At 38.3% G+C, this 24,585-nt stretch overlaps 1 protein-coding gene across 1 annotated transcript in view; it reads left to right on the forward strand.

The window, feature by feature from the left end:
* Positions 1–2,396: 2,396 nt before the first annotated feature.
* The window catches only part of LOC133421629 (brain-specific angiogenesis inhibitor 1-associated protein 2-like protein 1), a 34,827-nt gene continuing 12,638 nt past the window's right edge, over positions 2,397–24,585 (forward strand). The window contains exons 1-6 of the mRNA XM_061711305.1: positions 2,397–2,714; positions 11,012–11,087; positions 11,260–11,346; positions 20,369–20,430; positions 22,862–22,933; positions 23,299–23,433. Coding sequence (XP_061567289.1) covers positions 2,664–2,714; positions 11,012–11,087; positions 11,260–11,346; positions 20,369–20,430; positions 22,862–22,933; positions 23,299–23,433 — 483 coding nt within the window. The 5' untranslated portion in view covers positions 2,397–2,663. The remainder of the gene's footprint in view (positions 2,715–11,011; positions 11,088–11,259; positions 11,347–20,368; positions 20,431–22,861; positions 22,934–23,298; positions 23,434–24,585) is intronic.

Below are 24,585 nucleotides of genomic sequence, written 5' to 3' on the forward strand. Positions count from 1 at the left end.
ACTGCTGGTCTACAAAGACCTGAATGGTCTTGGACCAAAATACATGCTTGATCTGTTAGTTCCTATGAAGCTCCCAGACCCCTAAGGTTCATCTGGATCTGGTTTGTTGTGGTTCCCAAGAACCAGAACCAAGCAAGGTGAGGCAGCGTTCAGTTATTCTGCTCCTCACTGGTGGAACAAACTTCCTGTAGACCTGAGGTCTGCTCCAACTGTCAGCTCCTTTAAATCAGGCCTAAAAACATTACTGTTTACTTCTCTTTTAAAAAACATATAAAAATGATCACTAAAAAAATAAAGTTCAATCTTTATAATTTTAAGCACATTAGATGTGCCATGTCAAACACTGCTGCCCTAACATTTTTACATGCTATGATTTTCTCACATTTAAGCTACTGCATCACAACCTGGACCATGGTGGGGCCTACCACACTCAAGCCAGTGGAGGTTTTATATAAAAAAGCACTCAAAATCTGTCCAACAGAAACGTAGAGGTTCCGTTCAGAAAAACTGCTTTTAGCCATAACTCACTATCCATAAAGGGTAGTGCGTTATGGAATTCTATACCTGTACACATAAGGGAATGCCCCTCTTTAACAACTTTTAAAAACCTGATAAAAATGTGGCTCAGAGGTCAACATTGTGTACACACACCTAATGTGTGTTTGGGTCTCCTCCTACCTACTCATTTTTTTTATCATTCTCATTTTACTAATTGTACTTGTCTTTACTAATTGTACTTGTCTTTGTTTCTGTTTTCTTTTTCTTATTGCATCTTTACCTGTTCTGCTTTTAACACCTTACCTGCCTATATTGGACTACAGATGGAAACTAGCCTTGTGCTACAATCTGGCACATTTACATATGTATATATGTTCATCAATGTGCATTGTCCTGAGAAATAAAAAAATAAATAAATAAATAAATAAATAAATAAATAAATAAATAAATAAATAAATAAATAAAATACTGAAGCGTACTCTTAAATTCAGAGGTGGTAGTAACAAGTTACATTTACTCCGTTACATTTACTTGAGTAAGTTTTGGGGAATTTTGTACTTTTAAGAGTAGTTTTGAATCACTATACTTTTTACTTTTACTTGAGTAGATTTGTGAAGAAGAAACTGTTACTCTTACTCCGCTACATGAGGCTACGTTGAGCTCGTTACTTTTCTTTTATCCTCTCCACGTACGCGTCAATCTCATGACATCACTGGGTGATTCTTTGGGAAAAATGTTTGTTTTTGCATGTTTTGTCACATATACACAGACTCAAAAACACACAGAGTTTCTATGAGTTCATGGGCTTGTTCTAGTTCTGCCTGGTTAAAAAAGAAAAGTACAAAGGCTTGAAATTTTGTGCTACTTGTGCTTAATTTATTTTTTAATTCTGTTATTATTTTATTATTTATTAAAGTACTTGAATTTCCTTTAACATTATTTTAATTTATGCTATTTTTTATTCATTTTAATTTATTTTATTATTTTATTGATTTAATTTGCCTGAAGATGATTATTTTGTACTTTTGTCTGTTTGAATGGTTGTGTTAAAAAAAGAAATCAGACGTTACTCAACAGTTACTCAGTACATGAGTAGTTTTTTCACCAAGTACTTTTTTACTTTTACTCAAGTCATTATTTGGATGACTACTTTTTACTTCTACTTGAGTCATATTATTCTGAAGTAACAGTACTTTGAGTACAATTTTTGGCTACTCTACCCAGCTCTGCTTAAATTAAATACTTACCTGCTGCTGTACTCTACTGCCCTTACTTTTTAACAACTTGTGCTTTTTATTATTTTACCTTTTTTCTTATCATTTTATTTCATGTTATTTGTTATTTACTGTTTAATTGTGTCTTGCCACTTTTAATGTTGATGTAAAGCACTTTGAATTGCCTTGTGTTGAATTGTGCTATACAAATAAACGTACCTTGCCTTGCGTGTGTCCATGGTGTCCACTAAGCGTTTCCTCCAGGGAGCGCCCGTCACCTGTACTTCATCTCATTTGCCACAAGCAAGGTGCAAGCGGAACAATAGTTTTCTAAAAATGTAAAGTTTGAAGGTGAAGCTGACGAAAAAAGAGAAAAACCGTAAAAACTCAGACCTCCACCTGTGTGATTAGGACCAGTAAACTTAAATGCCCGACTGACTAAAAAGGTTTTTCTTGAACGCACAAATGCAAAACGCGTCTCTGCTGCTGTCAAGGCTGATTTATGGTCCCGCGTTACACCAACGCAGAACCTACGCCGTACCCCACGGCATATGCTCTGCGTCGATTAAACGCGGAACCATAATTCAGGCTTTAAGGGTTAAAGTAGGAGGCTAATAATACCTCCCTCGTCAGGTCTCCTCCCCTTCTGCGGACAAACCTCCTACAACAAGTTTGACAGCTAAGTGTTTTAGTGTTGATGCAGAGCAACACGTAGCTGGACTCCATCCATCTCAGTTTTCCTCGACATTTCTCTCGTCGCTGTGTGTGGGGGCTGCGCTTCCTCCTGCCGGCTATGAGGGATTTTATTCGCCTTTAGACTTGATCACACTCCCACTGGGATCGTTTTTCTTTTTTTTTTCCTTTGGTTTGGCGTTCGTGTAGTTTCTGTTGAACAAAAGCGCAATATATATAAGATTTCCCCCCGTTTTTGGCGTCGTGAGGAAAGTAAACATGTCGAAGAACGTGGAGGAGGTGAAGCAGCTCACTGAAAGTACATACAAGGTGGGTGCTGGTTTTTTAATTTTTAATTCTTTATTCAAATCGGAAGCTGGGAACACGACAGGTGCGAGCAACAGGAGAGGACACCTCCATACTCTCTTTTTACAGGACATGTGTCCTGTAAAAATTATACCAGTCAAAATTCAACTTTTCCGACTGCTAGGAGACACAGGTGAACAACAGGTGAATCTAATTAGTCTGTTAACATTGAAGTCCAATCTGGAGACAATAATGGTTTTCTTTTTGTTTTTTTCTCCTCACAATATGGTGGTTTATAGTCATGATAATTGTAAAATATTATGTAAAGTATTGTGTCAGTGCTAAAAGTCATCTACACTTAAAACTTTTTTTTTTTTTTTTTCAAAAAAAGCTGCATCTTGTTCTATGGAACATTTTCAGGGCTAAACTATTTGCCTGCTCTTGGTTTATATTTGCATCAATAACTTCAGACAACACTGTTAACACTTTAAAATGTTTCTGAGAGCTACAAGTTTAACTGAGACCTGAATCACTGGTTTTGAAGAAAATAGTCCCACCCTGTAGGTGTGCCGTTTCCTCATTTAAGTGTTGTGGTGATATATCAGTATCATTTAAGCTGCTTTCACATGCACTCACTGGGTGTATGTCTATGTATATTTGTATACTTACACACACCATTTTATGTGGTATAATACAGGGCTTTGAATACAAGTTTTGAAGACAGGAAAGAGTGATCCCCCCATCACCCCGGCCACGTTCCTGCCATATGCCCACAGACCAGCCCCCCCCATATTATTATTATTATTATTAGTGTTTTGTTGTTGTTAATAATAATTGCTCAGACTTGCAGAAAAGATTTGACACATGGCACTGACAATTCAACCAAGTCTCGGAGTCCAGTCCTCGAGGGCCGCAGTCCAGCATGTTTTAGATGTTCCCCTGCTTCAGCACACCGTGATACAAGGAGCTGTGTCATCAACAGAGTTCTCCAGACCTTGATGACAAGCTGGTGACAACCGTTAATTTTAATCAGGTGTGTTGATGCAAGGAAACATCTAAAACATGCAGGATTGTGGCCCTTGAGGACTGATTTTTGGACTCTTATCATTTTTGGTGTTGGTTCCCATTTGAAGCAGTTTGGCTCAAGCCCAGCCATTTTCAGGGTCATAATCGAGGTCAATGTTCCATCCAGAACCATGCTGTTTCGAGTTGATGTTTTATTTAAACCAACCATGGAAAATACCCTCTCTGCATCCGCAGTAGAATGGGGTAGCACTAGAACCAAGGATGCAATCTTGGATAGCCTCCCAAATTGGTTCAGGCCAGTCACCTTTTGAAAAAAGGAACCAGAGGCTTCTATTACTCAAACGTTTTCCTTTGATTGTAATCATGATGAGCAAGTCATGTTGCGTGTTCAAAATATTCCTTACTTGTTCTTTGTTGAGGCCATTCTTCCCCAAAACTCCTCAACATCAAAGACTGTTGGGTCTTCGGGCATGGTGATGTTCATCAGTTGCTACTCCAACTAAACTAAACTAGTCAAATACAGGCATATATGATCTTACAGGATAACTCAGAGTTATACAAGTTTCAAATTTTTTGTCATATACCCAGAAATAACATTGAACAGTCATGAACTGTGTTGTGCTCGAAGTAATCAACTTTACAGAATATAATTAAACAGAAAGTAGATAAATAGTAGAGGTTAAATAATAATAAAAAAATAATTAATTTAAGTTGAAGGATTCCTGAATGATTCCTCCTGGTGGCTTGAATATAAAAGCTGTCTCTGAATCGTGTATCTTCTACCAGATGGCAGTGGGGTTAATATATTGTAACTGGGATACCATACTTTTTACAATTCTGTCTTAATTTTCCCATCATCAAAAAGGCCACTCAATCCATAGACAAGGTGTACTTGTTGTCAATCATAAGCATGCAGGTTAGTTCAAAGCATTACCTGGCAGTTGGTGTTGTGGGTCCTGTAGGGATGTCCAGGACGTCTCCTCCAAGTGCTGCTGGTGCCATGAACCTCGGACACAGCTCCTGATGAATTTCGTCATCTGCAAAATGTAATGTCTAAAAAGATTCAAATGCATTATAAAATGCAGTTGCTACTAAGTTCAATGACTATGAGCAGACCTAGGTTTAAATAATTAAGTTATTTTATCTTTCTGTACAAGTAATGTATAAAGGAACACATGTAATGCACAGAATCAATAAATATGTCTTGACAAAGCAGCACAACCTATATTTCACAGGGGTGTTGCACTTAAGAAAAGGAGACATCAAAAAACCCTCCCATTTAAAAAATCATGCTAATTATCTGGGAAATATTCTCCAAGTGCAGTCAAGTTGTCAATGCTTGTGTCAAACCAGGCATTGTGAATTTGTTGTATCATTAAAATAGGAGATGACTTACTCTTTGTAGATCATCGGAGCTCCAGTGGTTTCCTCAACTGAACGGAACTTTCAGTTTCAGAAGATCAGGCGGCGATTCCAGGATGCTTTATTTTCATTGGTTGCTGGATTACATCTTACCCAGATAATAATAATTTTTTTCTGATTGGCTATTCCTGTAGCCCATTTTCTTTTTTTTGATTGGCTGATGAGTGGCACCTCACGGCAGAACTCCAGGGGATTGGGGGGAGACGTGCTTGATTGCTCCATGGCGAGGGCAGCGTGACCAGCTCATGTTTGCGCGCTGCGGTACATTAAATGGCTTAGAGTTTTTTTTTTCAGCGTGAGACATACTATCTGTGGCGGGAGGGCGTGACTTAAGACCGAAATGAGTGACAGTCATGCTCAATGCGTGTCACTTGAGAGCCCTCAACTTAAAGGGGACCTATTATGGCATCTAATACCTATTTTAAACAGGCCTTGAATGTCTTAACAACAAGCTTTTGATTGTTTTTGCTAAAAAATGAGAAATTCAGCCTCTGAAACGTGTCTTTATCTTCCCAGTTTCTAACCTCATTATCTATGCGGGATTCTGAGTGGGCGGGGAGGCTATGATAATGAGGCACTGTGCTGATTGGCTGCCTGAATGACGCGATACACCGCTACGAAAAAATGGTGGAAGCTCCGGCCGACGGAGTTAGTTGTGGGCGTGGTTTCACGCATCGTTATGTAACGAAAGGGAGCAGAATCTGAACGGCTCGTAGAAGCCACATCACACTGGATGGCTCATCCGGGCGGCTGTACAGACACTGCAGAATTTGGTTGCTTTCCTCCTTCTCTGAGTTGGCAGGCTGAGGGGAGAACACTTTATATATGTTAAAGCAAGAAAAAACGTGTTTTTCGTAATAGGTCCCCTTTAAGGCTGAATTATGGTTCTGCGTTAAATCAACGCAGAGCCTACGCAGACCGAGAGGGCTGTGATTGGTTTGCTTGGTAGCAACGCATTTCCGGTTCCGGTTCATAAAGCCCCTTGGTTATAGGGCCACTGAGGTTATCCTGGGTCTTCCAATGGATGAAAGTGTGGACAGGTGGTCTCTTGGATGCATTTTCCTTTTCATGTACATTAGCGGTCATCTCTACTCATTAGGTTCTGAATATGAGACCATTAAGGCTGTAGTACAGATGCAAGGAATGCTTCCAGATGATGTACTGGAAAGAGGAATTAAAACAAACCGTTTTTTTAACATCTTACAAGGGTCTCCAAACCATAACTTTACACTAAAAACATCAGACGAGTATGATTTAAAAATCATGTTTTAATCCAAATACCTCTCAGAGCATTTATAACCGCATCAACGGTCCTGATGACCTACCAAAGATAAGACCAGTGATTAATGATCCAGATGAATCGCAGGATACACAGGAATTTATAGACCTGATGAAGAAGATGCTGTTTGTGGATCCGAGGGAACGGATCACCCCCGGAGAAGCTCTCAATCACAGTTTTGTTACAATGAAACACCTCTCTTGTTGTAAAGATGGCCCCTATGCAAAGTCAGCTCATGAAACTATGGAACTGGCAGAGCTTAGGAAGTCAGCAGATGAACCGTTTGTAAAATCCACTTAAGTTAAATATGAGAAAAAAAGGCGAGAGAAAAAACAGAAAACAAAACAACAGAAAGTAAAGATAAATCATCACAAACACTAGCTAACAACACCACTAGTTCTGCAATCTCTAAAGAACTTCCTGAAACAAATGAAGTTACTGAATCCAAAGATGAAGGAGCTTCTGATCAAAGGTTAACGTACACAAAGAAAATATGTGATCACAAGGACGTAAAAGAAAGGATAACAAGAAAATGTTTAAATGATGCAGAGTGGAAAGGGACTTGTATAATTGTGAAGCCGCGTTATTCAGGTGTTGAACCATCCAAAGGAACTTTTGACGGATCTACAGTACATCCAACAAAAAGGAAAAAACATCAATAAAGGCACCACAGTAGCTGGAACATGTCAACAACTTCCTGAAAGTGGTAAAGATGCTCCTTCCATCAAGGTGAAAAAACATTTAGACTCAAACAAAACTCACAAGACCACGAAGAAGTGTCATCACAAGGAGTCAGAATTAGAGTTAGCTGGTAAATGCTTCAACCGTCCATGTTGCAATAAGAGACAGACTGTTGCAAAGGCCTGTCCTCCAGCTGGTAAAAACACAAGCAACAAAACTGCCGTCAAAAAGAAAACTGAACTTTCAACAAAACTTGGAGGCAAAACCAGAGATGCTAGAACGGCCAAGAAACGCTGTTCTTCAAAGAAAGAAAAAACTTCCAGCAAGGAAAGAAAACCTGTTTTTGTTGAAGGTAAAACAAAACATAAGTTTTGAAGAAGGCTTAAGAAATCGTTCTCTGGTTTATTTAAGTGTCTCCCAGGCTGCTGGAAAAAAACTTGAAGGGTTTAGTAGACTTTGGTTGATGTGAACGGCCCTTTAAAGCTTAAATTATGATGGTTCCTGGTTTGAATCCTTCCTGTAGCTTTTCTTTGATCCGTTTGGATGTTTTCCTTGTGCTTGTTTGGCTTTTCTCCTGGTACTCTGGTTTCTCCCACATTAAAAAATAAAACAGCATGTTAGGATGACTATAAATTGACCTGAGGAGTGAGTGTACACCTTTTTCTCTGTGTGGTCATATGATACACTGACATACATTGTAGTCAATGCAGAGGAGCTTGGATGAGGAGGAAAAGGTGAATTGGAATAAACAAGAGGAAAAACGTGTGATGACCAAAAATAGCTAAGTGCGTTGAGTTCACCAAGCTACAGTTACCATAGTGGAGAGAAAAAAAACAAGTAGTACATTTTCCCTTTTCCTTAAATGTATTTCTTACAGTGGCTTAGTGGTTTGTGTAGCGGGTCCCGACTAGGCCTCTGCTGACAGATTAAATAATCCGTAAAGTAGTGCTTGAAACACAGGACAGTAATGACTGAAACAGGACCACGACTGCTCATTCTCCAAATTATTCAGATTATATTTTATTCTCACATCCATTTAAACATTTTCATTGCAAGCATGAATTATATCCGTTATTTTGTCTGCATTAAAGCAACGACACCAACCATATTGAGATAATATTCACATTGAATGCATATTTTTCCATATTTTCCAGAAATAAACTCAATCAAAACTTGTATTAAACCAAAGATAAACATTTTCTCTTGCAATCATGTCATCTGTTCATAATTAATCTTGTATACAGTTTTCTCTCATACCCTTCTTTAGCTCTCAGTGAAAGAATATTTTCTTAAACTGTACATTACTGTATGTATGTTAAGTGCTCACTTAATATAACTTAATAATTTCCTTTGCAGTTAAACAATTTCACATTTACACAACACAAAATAATAAACACGGCTGGCGCATACCTTTAACCCATGAACCTGAACTTGCTTATTTACGTGTCCTTCACCAACCGTGGGGGATCTTAACCTGCACGTCAGCATTAGCTTTAACAGTCTGGTTTTGCTACGGCGTCAGGCGCCTTTTGCCCACAACCGTAATCATGTAACACTTGGCCGGGAAACTACCGTATTTTACTCCTCTTTCCTGCCGCCCTCCTATATTAGTATTTCCCCTTAAATTTCCCGTTTTATAATATCATAATTCTCAAAAAGGATCCCGGTGCCTCTCCAAACGGAACTGTCACTAGCCTCGCGAGAACTGCCCCCCGCTGTAGCCTGGGTGGCAGTTCTCGCGAGGTTAGTGGCAACAACGCTGAGAGAACAACAACAAGAGAGAAGGCTTCTGCCAAAAAATGGGATGGTGAATTTACTTTCCTAAAGAGGAACAGGATGGGGCACAGTTACCTGTTCTGAAAGATGCGTAAATAAGATTTTAGTGTCTCTCACGGGGGAAGGACCGATGTCCGTCAGCAGCACCAGGGCGGCGCCAGAGAGCCACATGAGTGAAAATGACAAATTAAAAGAAAATGTAAATGTTTCACTTGAAGACAATCGTGTATATAAACTGAAAATATTTGAAATAAATAAATGTTCTTTAATTCACTTGTGTTTTCATTTAGACTCCCTACAAGGCTTCCTAGGAATTACATACATAGCAATGTCCACAGCATTTCCGTGTCAACAAAGGGTGGCCTATCGGATTCTGAACACATAATTGTAGTTTGTGAGTGGTTGACAGGTAGTTATTTTATATTTCTTGTAAATGTAACCTTGGTTGGGCTGGTGGGACAGCAGGTTATTTTTTTTATCCAAAACTTGACAGGTATGACTTAGACCTTTTTAGTTTATGGACCACCAATCCCAGGGGAACTAATATCACTATCTAAGTTAAGAGCCAACCTGGGAACACAGGACAGTAATGATACCAGGTGTACCTACCGTGCCATAAGTTGACCAATTTATTTACTTAAGGTAGTGGTTTGAAAATGAACTGGCATTTCTGATAGTAGACAAAAAGGAAATGTCCATTAGGCAAGTCTTGTGAATAATCTGTTGCATGTTAGTGATTTCAAAAGATTTAACATGGAAACTTAAAGATGAAGAGAAACTATTAGACCACACACGAGCCACCCGTTTCACCAGATCCCATCAGGAGTTACCACTTTTTACTCTGCATGCCACATTCCACAAGTGAGACGGTGGTGGAGTCCAAAGACCTGTTGAGGTAATAGTAAAATAAAACCTCAACAGGAGGGCTTAACTTACAAGCATTTAGATGTCTGAGTTGCTTTTATGAAGCAGCCTCCTCTTGGAGCAACCCCTGCAGTTCATTGAAGTGGTGAAATGCAGGAAAAAGACTCCAGGTTTAATAATTTAGCTGCCTGTGTGTTTTGTGTGGTAAGATTATACAGCCGAGCTTCTCAGCAGCCATCACCTTTGGCTCGCTGCTAAAACAGTAACACAAGGCTGACAGAAAACTGGATTAAAATGGGTAGTGCAGTGGTGCTTGTTTACCAGGAGGGGGATAAAACAACAGTTTGAACAGTGTCATATATTTTGAAACTTTGACAGAATGGCGCCTTGTGTTTGTGGGGTTTAATAAGTAGATCCTATGAATTAAATGATATATAACACCATCACTGGGACATAGGTTTGATCTTTCTCAGTATCAGTATTATTTTCCCATCCCCATCACAGCATGACTCTTGAAAAGTAGATGGCAGTGGCTGACATAATGCAGTTAATTAACATTTTATCATTTTGGAGATGGTATGGAAGTGCACCTCAATTAAGACCTTAATCGGTGGTCAACAGGGTTAGACATGACATGGACAGAGACGGTAATAATTTACATCAAAGAGTGAGAAAAATGCTAAGATGCATTATGATTATGCATGAGGATTCCTGACCTTTTTTATTCACCATTTTCATATAATTGTGATTGTTTTTTTTTGCATAATGTTTTTGAAAGCAAACAAATGTCTCATTTACAGTGCAGGAATACACGGTCACTACGAGTCCTAAAACGGTACTTTTTAAAGGAACTGGAAATGTATTCCTATAGCACACTTTAACAGCAAGTGATTGAAAATGCTTGTCACAAAACAAAAGGTGTCGGATAGATATTGTATGCATGCATATTGTATGACCAATAAAAGGTAGAGGGCTTTTAGGGTTTGTGAGAGTTAAATCCAGCCCCAATGCCGGATAAATGTGGAGGGTTGTGTCAGGTAAAGCACCCGATGTAAAACCCATGCCAAATCAGTATGTGGAAAATAATGATTGACTCTAACATTTCACTAAATCAAAAGAACCAAAGACAACATGATATCAGCATTATACAACACTCCTGTCATCTTAGTAATTGGGTATTTTTACATTTTAAAATCACAGTTTTTTTCTTCCCGATTTTGTATATTTGATGACACTGCCAGCTAATCACAGTGTCTCCCTCTTTTATCTCTAGAATGTGATGGACCAGTTCAATCCAGGACTGAGGAACCTGGTCAACCTGGGCAAGAGCTACGAGAAGTCAGTGACTGGTGAGCTTATTTTTTATGCCGATCCACAGTGACGGATCAGAAAAAATGACTAATGAGGGTTTGGTGGACGGAGTGGGAGCAAGCATAACTGAGAGAGTGGAATATTTTGAGAGCTTCAAAAGCCTATAGGGATTTTGTCTGACATTCATGACCATTGTTGTCATTTTCCCAGCAATGACGATGGCAGGAAAGCTGTATTTTGATGCACTATCGAAGATAGGGGAGAATGTTGCCCCGTCTCCAGTCTCCAGAGAATTGGGTGAGTTTCCATGTTGTTCTCCTGGGATAAACAGAAGAGTTTTTAGTATTTAGTATAGAGTATTTCCTCTTTTTTTTTTTTCAAGTGACCCTTTAAAATGCAAGGCAAGATTATTTTTATAGCACACTTCAGCAACAAGGTAATTCAAGGTGCTTTATAATGAAAACATGAAAAATAAAGAAAAAAACACCTGGTGAATACAACAAGGCTTAGACATGACTGCCGTATGTCAATATGGTGGTCATGTGACCTACACTGCTTTTTTTTTTTTTAGTTCAAGGTTGCACCATATTGTGTTGGTTGCAGCCCCTTAGTGGACGTATTGAAGACAAAAACCTGAAAGCTTTGAGTTACACAATGTTTGAATGCCAAACAAGAAAAGTGAAACGATAGTATTTAGTGAAAACTATGGCCAAAGAAGAAAAAAAAACATTCCTCAGACTGTTTAGAGAATCGGGGACACTGTAGATTATGAACTTTGTTACAGGGTGTCCCTGATTAACTTAGTTTGCTTGCAGAAACCTCAGACACTAACTTTTCTTGATTATGTCACATCTCACTTACTACTACTACTACTACTACTACTACTACTACCGCTGTCATTTAGCAGACGCTTTTATCCAAAGCGACTTCAATCTGAGAGAACAACACAAGCAGTAAATCACATAGTTCAGGTCCAGCAGGATCAGTGCTGGTCAGACTGCTGTGAGTCCAGGTGGACACAGGTGCTGCCATGCCAATGCTACATTTTTAGTTTTTTGTTTTAAGTGTTCCCTTCCCACCAAACACAACAGTCCCTTTATACAAGAAAACTATGCTTTAAAAGACACCATCACTTACAAAAAATAAGGTGACACCAATGCTGTTTTTCTGGAAAAGTGGAAAGTATCATCTAAAACCTTCTGTCTTGGAATTTGAAGTATAAACAATGACTAAAGATATTATACTTCTTTTCATTGTAAATGATGTTGCCCTCAAGTTTATCAATGTTCAAAAAAATATAGAGTTGTTGTATGTGCCCTAATCTCTAAACCTAAAAAGTAAAGGCCTTGATGGTCATGATGAATTTAGACAAGTAACTTGTATGTTCAAATGTGGCCACTAGTAAATACCTTTTAACCTGTTTTTGTTCTCAGGCACAATTGCCAGATTAGTTAAGTAAGTAATATGTTTGGAAAAATATCCAACTAACACACTATGGCAAAAAAATTTGAAATTATTTACAAATAATTAAAGTATGTACATAACATTTCCTTTAATACCAGTCAACACAACTTCCCATTTATTTTGAGTATGTCAGCTCAGACTTTGAACTCGTAGTATGGAAGAGAACTCGGAGAGCACCGTAGCATAACTCATCTGATGTTACACTTGGATTAATTCCACATTTGTGTATGGCTGAGTATGATAATCTTGGGAATACACCGGCACAGGATTTGTTTGGTCCTCTGTTTGTTCCCGTTCAACTCCCCGAGCTCCAGTTGCCACAAGTTAATTTACAGTCCAAAGCTGTCTGACATCTAATTTACTACCACAAGTGGCACACTTTGATTTAACCACCACAGGTCTCTCATCTCCCTTGGTGATAAGTAGCAAACCTGGTAATTAAATTCAAAAGCACGATGGGAAAAGCCACCTGGTGACACAGATTAAAGTGATCTCCTCCTTTCACACATGGAGCTGAGCATAATTTTTATCAGAAATACTTTTTTTCATTTATATTTTCAATCAAGAAACATCAATTGTGTTGACAATATTTTTGCTTCTCCACAAAAGCCAACTTCACGTGCATGTAAATAAGTTGCTTGATTCCAAGTTGTCAAAATATTGACATTGAAGATTGTGCTGTTTTTTTTTAGTTTTTTTTTTACATTAATTAAGTTTTAAGCTAGCATGCAGGTGTTTATGTTACTAATATTTTTTCAAATCACAGCCATATATTATGTTTTTTCCATTAAAGCTCATTATAATTTGTATCAGTCATGATAAAAAAATTGGAGTTTTTTTTTGCTAAAATACATCCGTGGTCAGCAATTGTTTCCCATACCATACACAGGGCTATTTGTTGAGACATGGCACAGTACTTTTACGTGAAAGTGTGATTGCAGCCCACAGTGTGGTCAGACCCATCCCTACAGTGCACTGAGGGGCCGGCTCTGCAGCAGCTTAACCCAACCAAGGCTGCAGAACTGAACAAGAATTCCATTGAACACGGATCTTTGAACAGGTTTTCACCTGCATTTTATGTTCAAGTGTATCCAGGTGTTGTTGATTGTTGGAAGCTGAAAGAGAGAAGTAACCAGAGCTGAAAAGTCATGTCTCTTGTACTGAGTAAAGTCCTGTGCTTCCTGCAATTGGAAATGGAGAGGAAATGAGGGGAGGGGCACAAATTGCTCATTATCATCACTGTCAATCTAAACAATTAAGAAAATATTTCTTTTCAGCGCCTGCTTTTTAATTTGTATTTGCAAGTAAATATCAGCTATACATTTTTTGTGATAACCTAGACACAAAGTTGGTATAACTAATCAGATTTATGCAGAAACAGCCCAGTGCTCACTAATCCAAATATAAATGGCATAGATGGAGACGGAGAGATACTGTGGTCTCTGGATCAGTTTAGTCTGGCTCATTTTGCTGAGTTATGTTGAGCAGAAGGCAGTTAAATACACACAACAAACAGCCTCATATTATTAACCAGGACTGTAAACCCAATTAGATTGTAACAGAAGTTTACTGCATACATTTATATAACCCGCCTGGATCCTTGCTGTCAGGATCCCATTATACAAACTCTGCTCCAAACTTAATAAAGATCATCAAGAGTTACAAGGTTCAGACTAGGTGTTGCAAGAGTGTCCCTTTGGGGTTTAAAGGCTACTGTTGGTCACAGCAGCAAATAACAATATAACATAGTAACATGAAAAGAACAGTTGAACGGAATGACAGTAAGATTGAATGAGATTTTCTTTGGGCATAAGGAAGGTGGACAGGATTAATAATGAGCACATTGGAGGACAAAAAAGGTTAGATTTTTGTCAGGATTAAAGTCACAAAGGCTAGAATAAGATAATTTGGACACATAAAGAAGAAGAATAGCAAATACATTGGTAGGATCCTGGAGTTTTCAAGCAAGAGAAAAAGGGCAAGACCAAAGACAAGATTTCTGCATGTGGTGATGGAGGATGCAGTTGGTTGTTATGACAGAGGATGATGCAGAATCGAGCAGAAAAAGGTATGACGATCATAAAGGGAAAAGCCAAAAGAAGAATAGGAGCAAAATGTGAAAAAAAACAAAACAACCAAAAACTATTTGTTGATGGTCAAAATAATCATGGACAAATGACTGTGCAGTGTTAAAGACTAAACATGCAATTGTCAAGGAATGAACATACTTTATAGTAGTTATATAGATGAAGTGAACTCGCTCATGGAAGACGTGCAGCTGCCGTTTCAGGAACCCATGCACCCCCAACACAATCCTGGAAACCAGATACTCTTGAGAAATATTGAAAGGCCTATGCATATTGTCCTCCTTCTTCTCTCCTTTTAATTCCTTTTATTCTACCCCCTTCACCACCAAAAGTTAAATGCCCTTTAGTCAAATTCTCAAAAATCTGACTTCTGTCATCAAACCGTGACCACAAACTTGGAAATAATAGAACAGTTTGTACAGTGTTTTTTTAGATTGGACTTGGCATAATCATTTTATGCACATTTTAGTGTGTTTTCTGCTGTGGTGTTGAGTCTTTAGATGGTGTACACAAAGATGTGTTGTTGTTTTGTTTTTTTTATCCGTGGGACTAAAGGCAAAAACTCTCTCGCACTATTTAACAGATACCATAGCCGGACAGCTCATTGTCAGTTTAAACTTATCAAGTCTTATTATTTTAAGGTGAGGAGTGTTATAGATGCTTTATGGACAAAAACACATTATCCTCAATGTTTTAACTGCATCAAGGCCATGTTACATAATCCAAACATGCTTGCATGTTTTGTCAGGTGGCTTTCACTGATACTAGAATAAACTGTGGGAATCTTTGCAGGCTGCTGGCAAAATGTCACCACATTCAGCTCAAAGACAGGCTAGAGCTTCTCTTTTTGCAATATGTTTATTAAACCACGATCCAGTGTGTCTTTTACTACTACTATTTGTGCTCTCAGAAAACCACAGTGCTAATAATTCAAGATTGGTATGTCTTTTTCTTACCATAAAACCAGTTGCTGTCCAGTGGACTGCGTTGGAAGCATTCAGGTTTCTCACTTTTTACTATCTCATTCACATGTAAATAAGTATGACTCATGCATGATGATATCATAGACTATAAAAGAACGTTTCTCATCAAGAATAATGATGCAGAACATATTGTGGAGAGCATTATATGCTTAAACTAGGAAGAGATGACTGAGGTCCTTAATTATCATAAACAAGTGATTTAACTGAGAGCAAACAAAAATGGATTTTCTTCAATAAAATTTGAGTCACAAAACTTGAATTGATTTTTTTTTTTAAAGCTGCCATGTTAGTAATGTTTGAAGTTGAGTATGATTAACTTTCTGTAATCATAACTTTTTGCATTTTCATATTTGTAAATGGCTCAGCGAACAAAAACATCTTTCACATAATATCTTGTCTTTGACAAACACTTATTGTCCCTGTAGTGACTATCAAACTGCTCCAAAGATCTCTGTTGCCAGGCACATTTATAGTCGAGATAGACGGGGCTGCAGGCAGCCTGTCTGTGCGGTGTCGGTTTATCTGTGTGGTTTTGTTAGCTAATGGTGGGAGTTTGCTTTTGACCTAATCCTGGTTATGACACACTTGCCATTACAGCTTGCTCAATAGAGCACACCTGTTACCCAGCAACATTTTCTTGACACCAACAAACAAATCAGTGGGTACTAGTGTGAGCAAGAATGTTGATGCCTGTGAGATTTCTGCAGCTAAATAGGTTTATACAGTCAGTAATTGGAAACATTTTTGATCATATTGGTTTTCACTGGAGGCTTCTGTTCATGACTCAGCTCCTTTGACGTGCAAGTAAATCTGTCTGTTCAGTACGTGACTCAATAACACATATGCATGAATGTTTCCGACTGTTCTGATGAGGGAATGTTAAAAAAGCTGACAATCAGTCTGTGGTAGGTAACCTGGCCATTTAGTGCCCACTTACCTTTAACCCAGTTTCTTGTAAACAATTTATTTTCTTTTTTTTTAAATTCATATTATGTTTTGTCAATATATCTGTCTTCTCTCTTTCTCTGTTATACACAAACACATTTGTTGGCACCTTAAAAAGTAATAATTAATAGTGACTTACTGAAAATTGACTAAAAAAAGTCAGACATTGTTTTTTTTTATTGTATTCAACAGAATCATTAAAAAAAATCAAATGAAACTGATTTTGAAAAAGATGAATGCAGAAGAATAATGATCTGAATCGCACAGATAAGAACAAAACTTTGGACTATTCTGAAGTGTCCTTCTATGAGCCCTGATCTAAATTATCTTGGATATCTGTGGAAAATACTGAAACATCCACTCTGGAGAAGAAGCCCTTCAAACCTGAGACAGCTGGAGCAGTTTGCTTACGAGGGGTGGGAGAAAATACCTGTCTGGTGCAGAAGTCTCAATGAGAGTTACAGAAATCCCTTGTTACTTAAAACGCTTTCTATACTGCCTAACTGCCCTAACTCTGCCTTTGCTCCCCCTTGCAGCTTCCGTTTTATTTTTTTTATTTTCTTCAAAACACAGACTTACTGGAATAACCTTACAGCCTTTATCAGAGCTATTGTTTGAGCTGTGACAGCCAGTCTGCCTGTAAGGCGAGGTGGGGCAGGCAAGGTGTGGAAGTCAGACCAGGGAAGGGCAATATGTAAACATACTGATGAACGCGCAGGTCATAGTAATACATCCGGCTGCTAACACACTGAATACCCTTCAAGGATTTGCATTGTATGTTTTAAAATGAATAATGTTGAGAAAAGGGGGTCAAATAATCTATTTTGCAGATTAATATTTGTCCCTACTTTGACGAACCACACACTGCAAGTAAAGTGATTGAACTGGCCAGTATGTCCTCTCTTACGGTTTAGGCCTTCACTTCATTGCTCACAAACTGGACTTGAACTGCTGTGTCTGGAAATGGAAAATCAGTGTTTTAAAATTGTCTCAAGGTTACACTATTAACGCTACTGTCAGCTGGACTTGTTGGCTTTTGCTGCATGGGAAATATTTACTCAAGGGAAATACTCACTCATGAGAAAAGGGTCAGCCAGGAGAAAAACCTCAGCGTGCTGACTTTCTGCTCTCATGAGCATGGCATGCTTTCACATTTATCAGTCAGATTACTTGTTTTAATTTTTTTTTTTTTTTAGATTATGAGGTTTTATGTGCAGTAGTAGAACTTAAACGCAGTTGGGTGTCTGAATGTGTTGGAACATTTACGTCATCATTTATTTAACAAAAAACAAGCCAAAATGCAGGATTCTCAAAGAACTACTGTAAATCAAGGCAGCTGAACCTGATTTTCGTAGTTTTTTGAAGACATTTCATCTTCCATCCAGAGTGCCTCATCAGTTTTGATAATGAAAAAACTGATGATGCCTTTTTGGATGGAAGGTGAAATGCCTTCAAGAACCCCCAAAAAAGGTGTGGTTGCCTTGATTCAAGCCCTTGCTGATTACAATGACTGGATGACAGAGTCTGCACCAGAGCAAAATGCAGAGGCGGTGTGTGGAAAAACACACCCTAATGAATGGTGAGGTTCTGCTGATCAGTTTGTTGATCCCAAACATTCAGGTACTGTATGTTTTAACACGATGCAAACAAGGAAAGTCATCAGCATTCATCTTGAAGAAGGAATTGCTGCTGTCTGTCAATCTGGGAAGGGTTAATGCCACTTCCTAATATTTTGAAGTCAATTATTGTCCAGTGAGAGATTATTTCAAGTTTAAAACATTCAAAATAGCTGGCAATTTTTGCAGGATGAAGATCCCAGTAAGTTCAACCCAAAGTCATACTGTGGAATTGCAAAAGACCCAACAACAACATCTCAGACGCTACAGGACTCAATTAGTTCACGATAGTAAAATTAGAAGAGGACTGAACAACTATGATTTGCTTCGAGGGGTACTCATGAGAAAGCCTCTCACCTCTAGTATCAACATAAACTTAGTGTTTTTGAATAGTGGTTTAGGACAGATGTGACCGAAGTGACCAATGTGTAGTCATAATGTACAGCAAAAAACAAACGCACCATATCAGAACAACACCACCTTTTACCACCTGCCAAAGACAGTGGTGAAGGGGTAATTATTGCCCAGAGACCTGGGAATTGTTGAGTTGACCAAAGCATTGAAAGTGAAACACAGGGCTATCTGTCCAACAGCTGTAGCTTGGCCAAAATTAGACCAGGTAACTTATCGTAAATCTGCATCAGCAAAAAAGAGAGAATAAAGGTTGTAATGGCCTAGTCAAAGTCGGGCTCTCAACCTGATGAATTCAAACTCTGTCCAGACCTCAGCTTGATTTAAATGCTGTGGCGTGAGAGCAGATGACAAATACCTTACTGATCAGAAGTAATCTTGTAAAAAGAATAGTAAACTTCCACAAGAATGTGAGGCTGAATAACGTCAAACAGTAACTGATGCCAGGTTATTCTATAACCACTGAATCAGAGAGTACTCAGTTTCTTCATAAACTGCTTTAGTATTTCAGCTTAGTTTTTTGCTAAAAAAAACAGTTACTCAATGTAATATGTCTTATTGTTGTTTCTCTGCAGTTTACCTCCATTTTATTGTGATTTTCTTCTTTTTTTTTACGTTGAAATTTTTAGTACCATGGTATTTAAAGAGGGCATTTTCCTTTTTCAAAGGACTGTACATCTCAGACAACAATAAACCCAATTTCTAATAAAGTAAACACTTTCTTAACATGTTCTCAACAGGAAGTTGAAATCCTAGTATCTGCTTACTGAAAGCAATATCGATTCTCCATTATTCTTCCCCTTTTGCCTCCGGCAATAAAGTGATCCTCGTCCTGGGAAAAGACATGTTGATTGAATTATTGGCTGAAGACATAATTATTGGGGACATATCTGTGTGCACACGGACACACACACACAGAGACGGAGAGAGAGAATCTGTGAGCCACACTACCCAAGATACAGGAGAGCTGGCAGTATGTTAACAGACACAAGTCAGCTTGATGGCTGTCAGACACAAGTTATGGATCCTGCTCCAAGAATTAAATAATACCACAAATTTGAAACATTTAGCATTTGTTTGAGTGATTTGTTCATCTCGAACCTGAATGGAAGAAATACGTCTTGCATTTCTTGCAAGTTCGACATTTATTTAATGCATTCAAAATCATCCATGAATGAAAGTACATCAACAAAAGCATAAAATATACACACATTATGCCGTACCATCTGCTACATTTAATTTTGGACTGTTTGACAGCTCAGGTTGCTTATGTTTAATTCATTTAAATCACTTAATTAAAATAGCATTTTTTTCAAAAATATTTTATTTAAATTCCTCTCATAATGTGATCAGTCAGATGGATGTATTATACTACATACTGTAATCCTAGATTTCTCTTGAGGGCTACATGCAACAAAAAAAGGTTCTAGTTTATGGCGGCCTTTCATCAAAGCTATATTTGATGACCACAGCAGCAGGAGGTCCAGTTTTTCTGGTTGAGTCACGTCTATACATTTTCTTTTTCATGTCATTGATAGACTGTGTTTGCAAAGTCTGGTGACACATGAGTTTGTTTTGTTTTGCAGAGGAAGCGACTTTTTCACTCTGATACAGTACATGCAGTCAACACTGAGCATTGTGCTCATTGTCATTGTACTGTATCTTCATTGTTGCTTAGTGTATTAGTTAAATACCAACAATCCATCAGCACAGAAAGGCCCGAAAGTAAAAGAAAACAAAAGCATACAATTACTGCTAGGTTGTCTGTCTTCTGACATTAACTTCCCCGTTCTTTCTTCTTTCCAACTTTCAGGTGCAGTGCTGATGGAAATCTCAGACGTTCACAGGACCGCTCATCAAGAGCTCGAGGAAAATGTAAGTGTTGCATGTTTTTAGACTTGATGACAAGCCTCATGCAAATATCTGCATCATCGATAGTAGTTGTCTTGCCTCAACAAATGTATTGGGTAGATACACTCACTCAGTGCTGTTGCACAGTACATTTCCAGAGAGCAAACAAAACACCGGTTAGTGGCAGACACAGTGTCAGTCAGTCGTTCTCTGTCTTTCTCCTACTCCCACTGACATACACCACCTTGCTACGTACTGCTATAGAGTATTTCATACACGAAGGTGGATAAGGAACGGATACAACTGGTCTGGATAGTCAAAGCACCTGTTTATTTGATTTACTTGCTGAAAACAGTGGCAAGTCTCAACATGCCCTGTTATAACAACAGTTGCAATTACTGCAGGGTCAGTAAGCAACTGGGAGAATTTAATAACATGGGATTTATTATTACATGATAATGATTGTTCTTTCATATTATAAAGTTTGCAGAGCAGAAGTTTCCAGAGCCAAAGTTGTCATTTCCACTTGTTTTCCAAACATAGGTGGGCTTTAGTTTGATATCCTGTGAAGGGAAAACAGAATTATTTTCATAGAATGTTGTAAGATGTTTGTACATTAGAAAATAATGAATACCAGATCAAAATCAACTTGTTAAAGTTGAAATGGGTGCAGAAAAAAATCAGAGCAGTCCTGTGAGACCGAGTTAACGTCACCATTGCGTTTGATTATTATTGTTAATGGACTCTGGTTTGTGAGTCACTGGGTGAATTTATGTTGAGGAAAACAGTTGAAGCATACACTTCACTGATGCTACATATGCAAAGTGCCATCTTATGAATACTTGGGCATATGGATTGATGACAAGTTATCTTGTTCACACCATGCAGAACAGATGTGAAAGCTGTCCTTGGCTTTTGTACAGACACAAATCCTGTCTGAAGCCCGACGTGAGTAAAAAGCTTGTACAAACAGGTTTCCTGAGTGTGCCGGATTATGGAGACATCTACATCACAGGTGTTGGACTCCAGTCCTCAAGGGCCACTGTCCTGCATGTTTCAGATGTCTCCTTGCACCAACACACCTGATTCAAATGAATGGTGATCAGCAGCATGTCATCCAGGTCTGCACAGTTCTGTGACACCGTCATTTATATCAGGAGGTGTTTTTAGATTGGATCCCACTATTATCACTGGAAGATGAATGCATGTTTTTTTTTTTAAACATGTCTTTATTAGATTTTCACAAAGTATACAACAATACAGAAACCCCATTTGGCAGTAGAACGTAAAAACACACACCCTTATCTACATCAATGCAGCTTCTTCAGCTTTCTACTGTCTAGAAAAGCATTTCACAGTGCTTTATGTTTTATCACAAACTCTACCCTCAGGACCCAATACTTGGAGCTTTATCTTCTGCTCTCGAGGCCTTCACTAAGGGAAAGGTTTATATTTAAGTACAAGGCCGTTTTGGGCAAAAACTGCCCCTTTTATCTGTGTCGCCTAATGTCTCCAGCCAGGAGTGGGTACAACTGCTGCTCATCACACCAGCTCCTCTTCAGAGTCCCCAAAATCCACTCAGAACTTTTAAAAACGTTTTCCTACGCTACAGTCAAGAAACAACCCGCAATAATCCCTTTTAGCTTCATCACCTTATTTAAAAAAATAATGAATTTAATTTATTTAAAATGCTGCTTACAAACTGTTAAACTGAAGACTGTAACTGCTATTCTTGAACTGAGCTTAAATTATTGTTGTCTTAATTGTACGCCATGTTCTTGTACTGGTACGCTTAAATGATTTCATGAGGTCTTAATTGTACATTTTTACTTTGTTTTACAAACTAAACCGAAGTCTCCCTCAATTTCTTTTCTCAAGGGACTTCTGGTTTAAATACATTTAAAAACTTAAAATATTACATACACTGTCTATACACAAAAACATAGATAAATGAATAAGAGATCACTCCCTGGATTTAATTAAGTATATATGTTATGTAAAACTAATATTTACATGTATATTACAGTCTAGCTTTTTGCCCAGGTGATGTATATGATCTCCAGGGCCGTAGATGTGTATTCAGATATGGGGTCTTTTTCTAATTGCTGATCTGCCTCATGTAGGCCCAGACACTGCACTGCAACAAGGCTGCGATAACAGGATGCTTTGACACCCTCAAGCAAATGAGAGCTGGCGAAAATAAGAGAAGACTATGGGCATTCCCACGCTTTGTTTTCTGACTCATTCATAAATGCAACCTTGGACTTGGCTCTCGCTCCCACACAAATGCACCAATCCACTCTAAATAATCACTCTTTTTCTTTTGATTTACTGCATTTTCACTGTTTGCTGTTGACAATAAAACTGACAGGTAGTTCTTCATCCTCCCATGAAGTTTATAATCACAAGTGTCTTCTCCTTTCTTTGTCTTGTTCCTCATCTTCTTCACCTGAAGTTTAAGAGGTTCCACAGAGATATAATAACCGAGCTCGAGAGGAAGACTGAAATGGATGTTAAATACATGACAGTGAGTAGTGTGTGTGCGTGCGTGTGTCTGTCTGCATGTGAGTCATTATGAAGCTGCATCACATCCATCTATCCCTGTTGTGGGGATTCACACTTGATGGAAAAGCTAGGTTGTTTTTTTGTTGTTTTTTTTAATGTTTTTGTTCACATAATTCACATGTTGATTTACTGGGCAGAAGAAATATTCGCACAAAACTAAATTCTTCAGATTTTTGACAAATGTGATCGTCATCAGGATGAGTAGTAAAAAGGGATCACAAAGTAATGTGTTGGTTTTCATTTACAATGTCTTCTACACAAGGTGATTTTTCACAAATATCAGCTTAAGGTAAGGCACCGCTCACATGAATCATTTTTCTGACCCAGGCCACTTTTAAGAGATACCAGATGGAGAACAAGATGAAGCAAGATTCTCTGGAGAGATCCCAATCGGACCTGAAAAAGCTGAGGAGAAAGAGCCAAGGCAAGAACGCCAACAAGTACGAGAACAAGGAAAGCGAGGTGAGATGGGCCCAGAAACACCCACAGACGATGATGTTCAGATGCTCTCTCTGTGATGCAGACACGCATGGGTGTGTCTAATCATGTGCATACGCTTAATTACCCAGACGCACTCCTTCATACACAAACTCTGACACCTGAGCCGCATCATGTCAGAGCTGCTGAAACAGTAGTTGGAAGGTGTGAGTGAAGTTTCCCGTCTGTGCTGTCAATGCAGGAGAAGAAGCTTGCTTGTTAGTTTCCTTTGTCCATTGTGTGATCACACCCGTGTGCCTCTCCTCACCTGCATCGCCTTGCTTTTCAGGTTGCCACACTCTTACACTGACAAGAAAGCAAGTAGTTTACACAATTATATACACGAACTAACAAGTATTACAGCTTCTGACCTTTTTTATGAGAGAAAAGGGTGCTCATAAGAACTGTCAGCTTTCATTTCAAATACGGAAAAAGTGGTCATAATGCTTTTGATTTAACTGACACGTGTTCATTAAATGCTAAAATGACATGTTCGTTCATCCTTATTTATTTATTCTTCATTTTTAAATCTCTACTTGATTAGTTATGTCAGGTTCCTCTGCAAACCTAAAAATTAAAACCTTTTTTTTTTCATCTGATTTGTGTTATTTTAACCCCCTCATGAATGCAATTATTCACATTAGCATATGAAATTATTAAATAACTTGAAGCAATTACATCATGAGACCACACCTTAGCGGTGACTATGCAAAATAAAGAAAACTGGCATGTTGAATTTCAAAGTTGCATAGCTGAGAGCACACAGCACCTCAGGTCTTACATAACCTGCTCTCCATTGATCCTGTCAGGCAGCCTGTTCACCTCGCTTTATGAGTGTGTTTTTGTGTGTATTTAAGGGTTTGTGTATTCTGTCAACACAGTCTACCCTGCCCCAAGCTGGCAGAGGGATCAACCTGACTGCACAAACACTGGTGAAGTTAGATAGACTTTCTTTTAGGAGTGCGTTGTCATTTATTATAATTATGTAGTATCTTTCCAATTTAACTTTTCTTTTTCAGGGATGCTTAACTTGAGTATGAACTAATTTCATATAAGTATACTATTACCTATTGTTGAGGTGACTAATTGTTTTTTTTATGCTGCCTCTCTGCTCCTCATTAAATACAAAATTACTTC

This window comes from Cololabis saira, chromosome 21 (genome assembly GCF_033807715.1).
Source record: "Cololabis saira isolate AMF1-May2022 chromosome 21, fColSai1.1, whole genome shotgun sequence".
Lineage (NCBI taxonomy): Eukaryota > Metazoa > Chordata > Actinopteri > Beloniformes > Belonidae > Cololabis > Cololabis saira.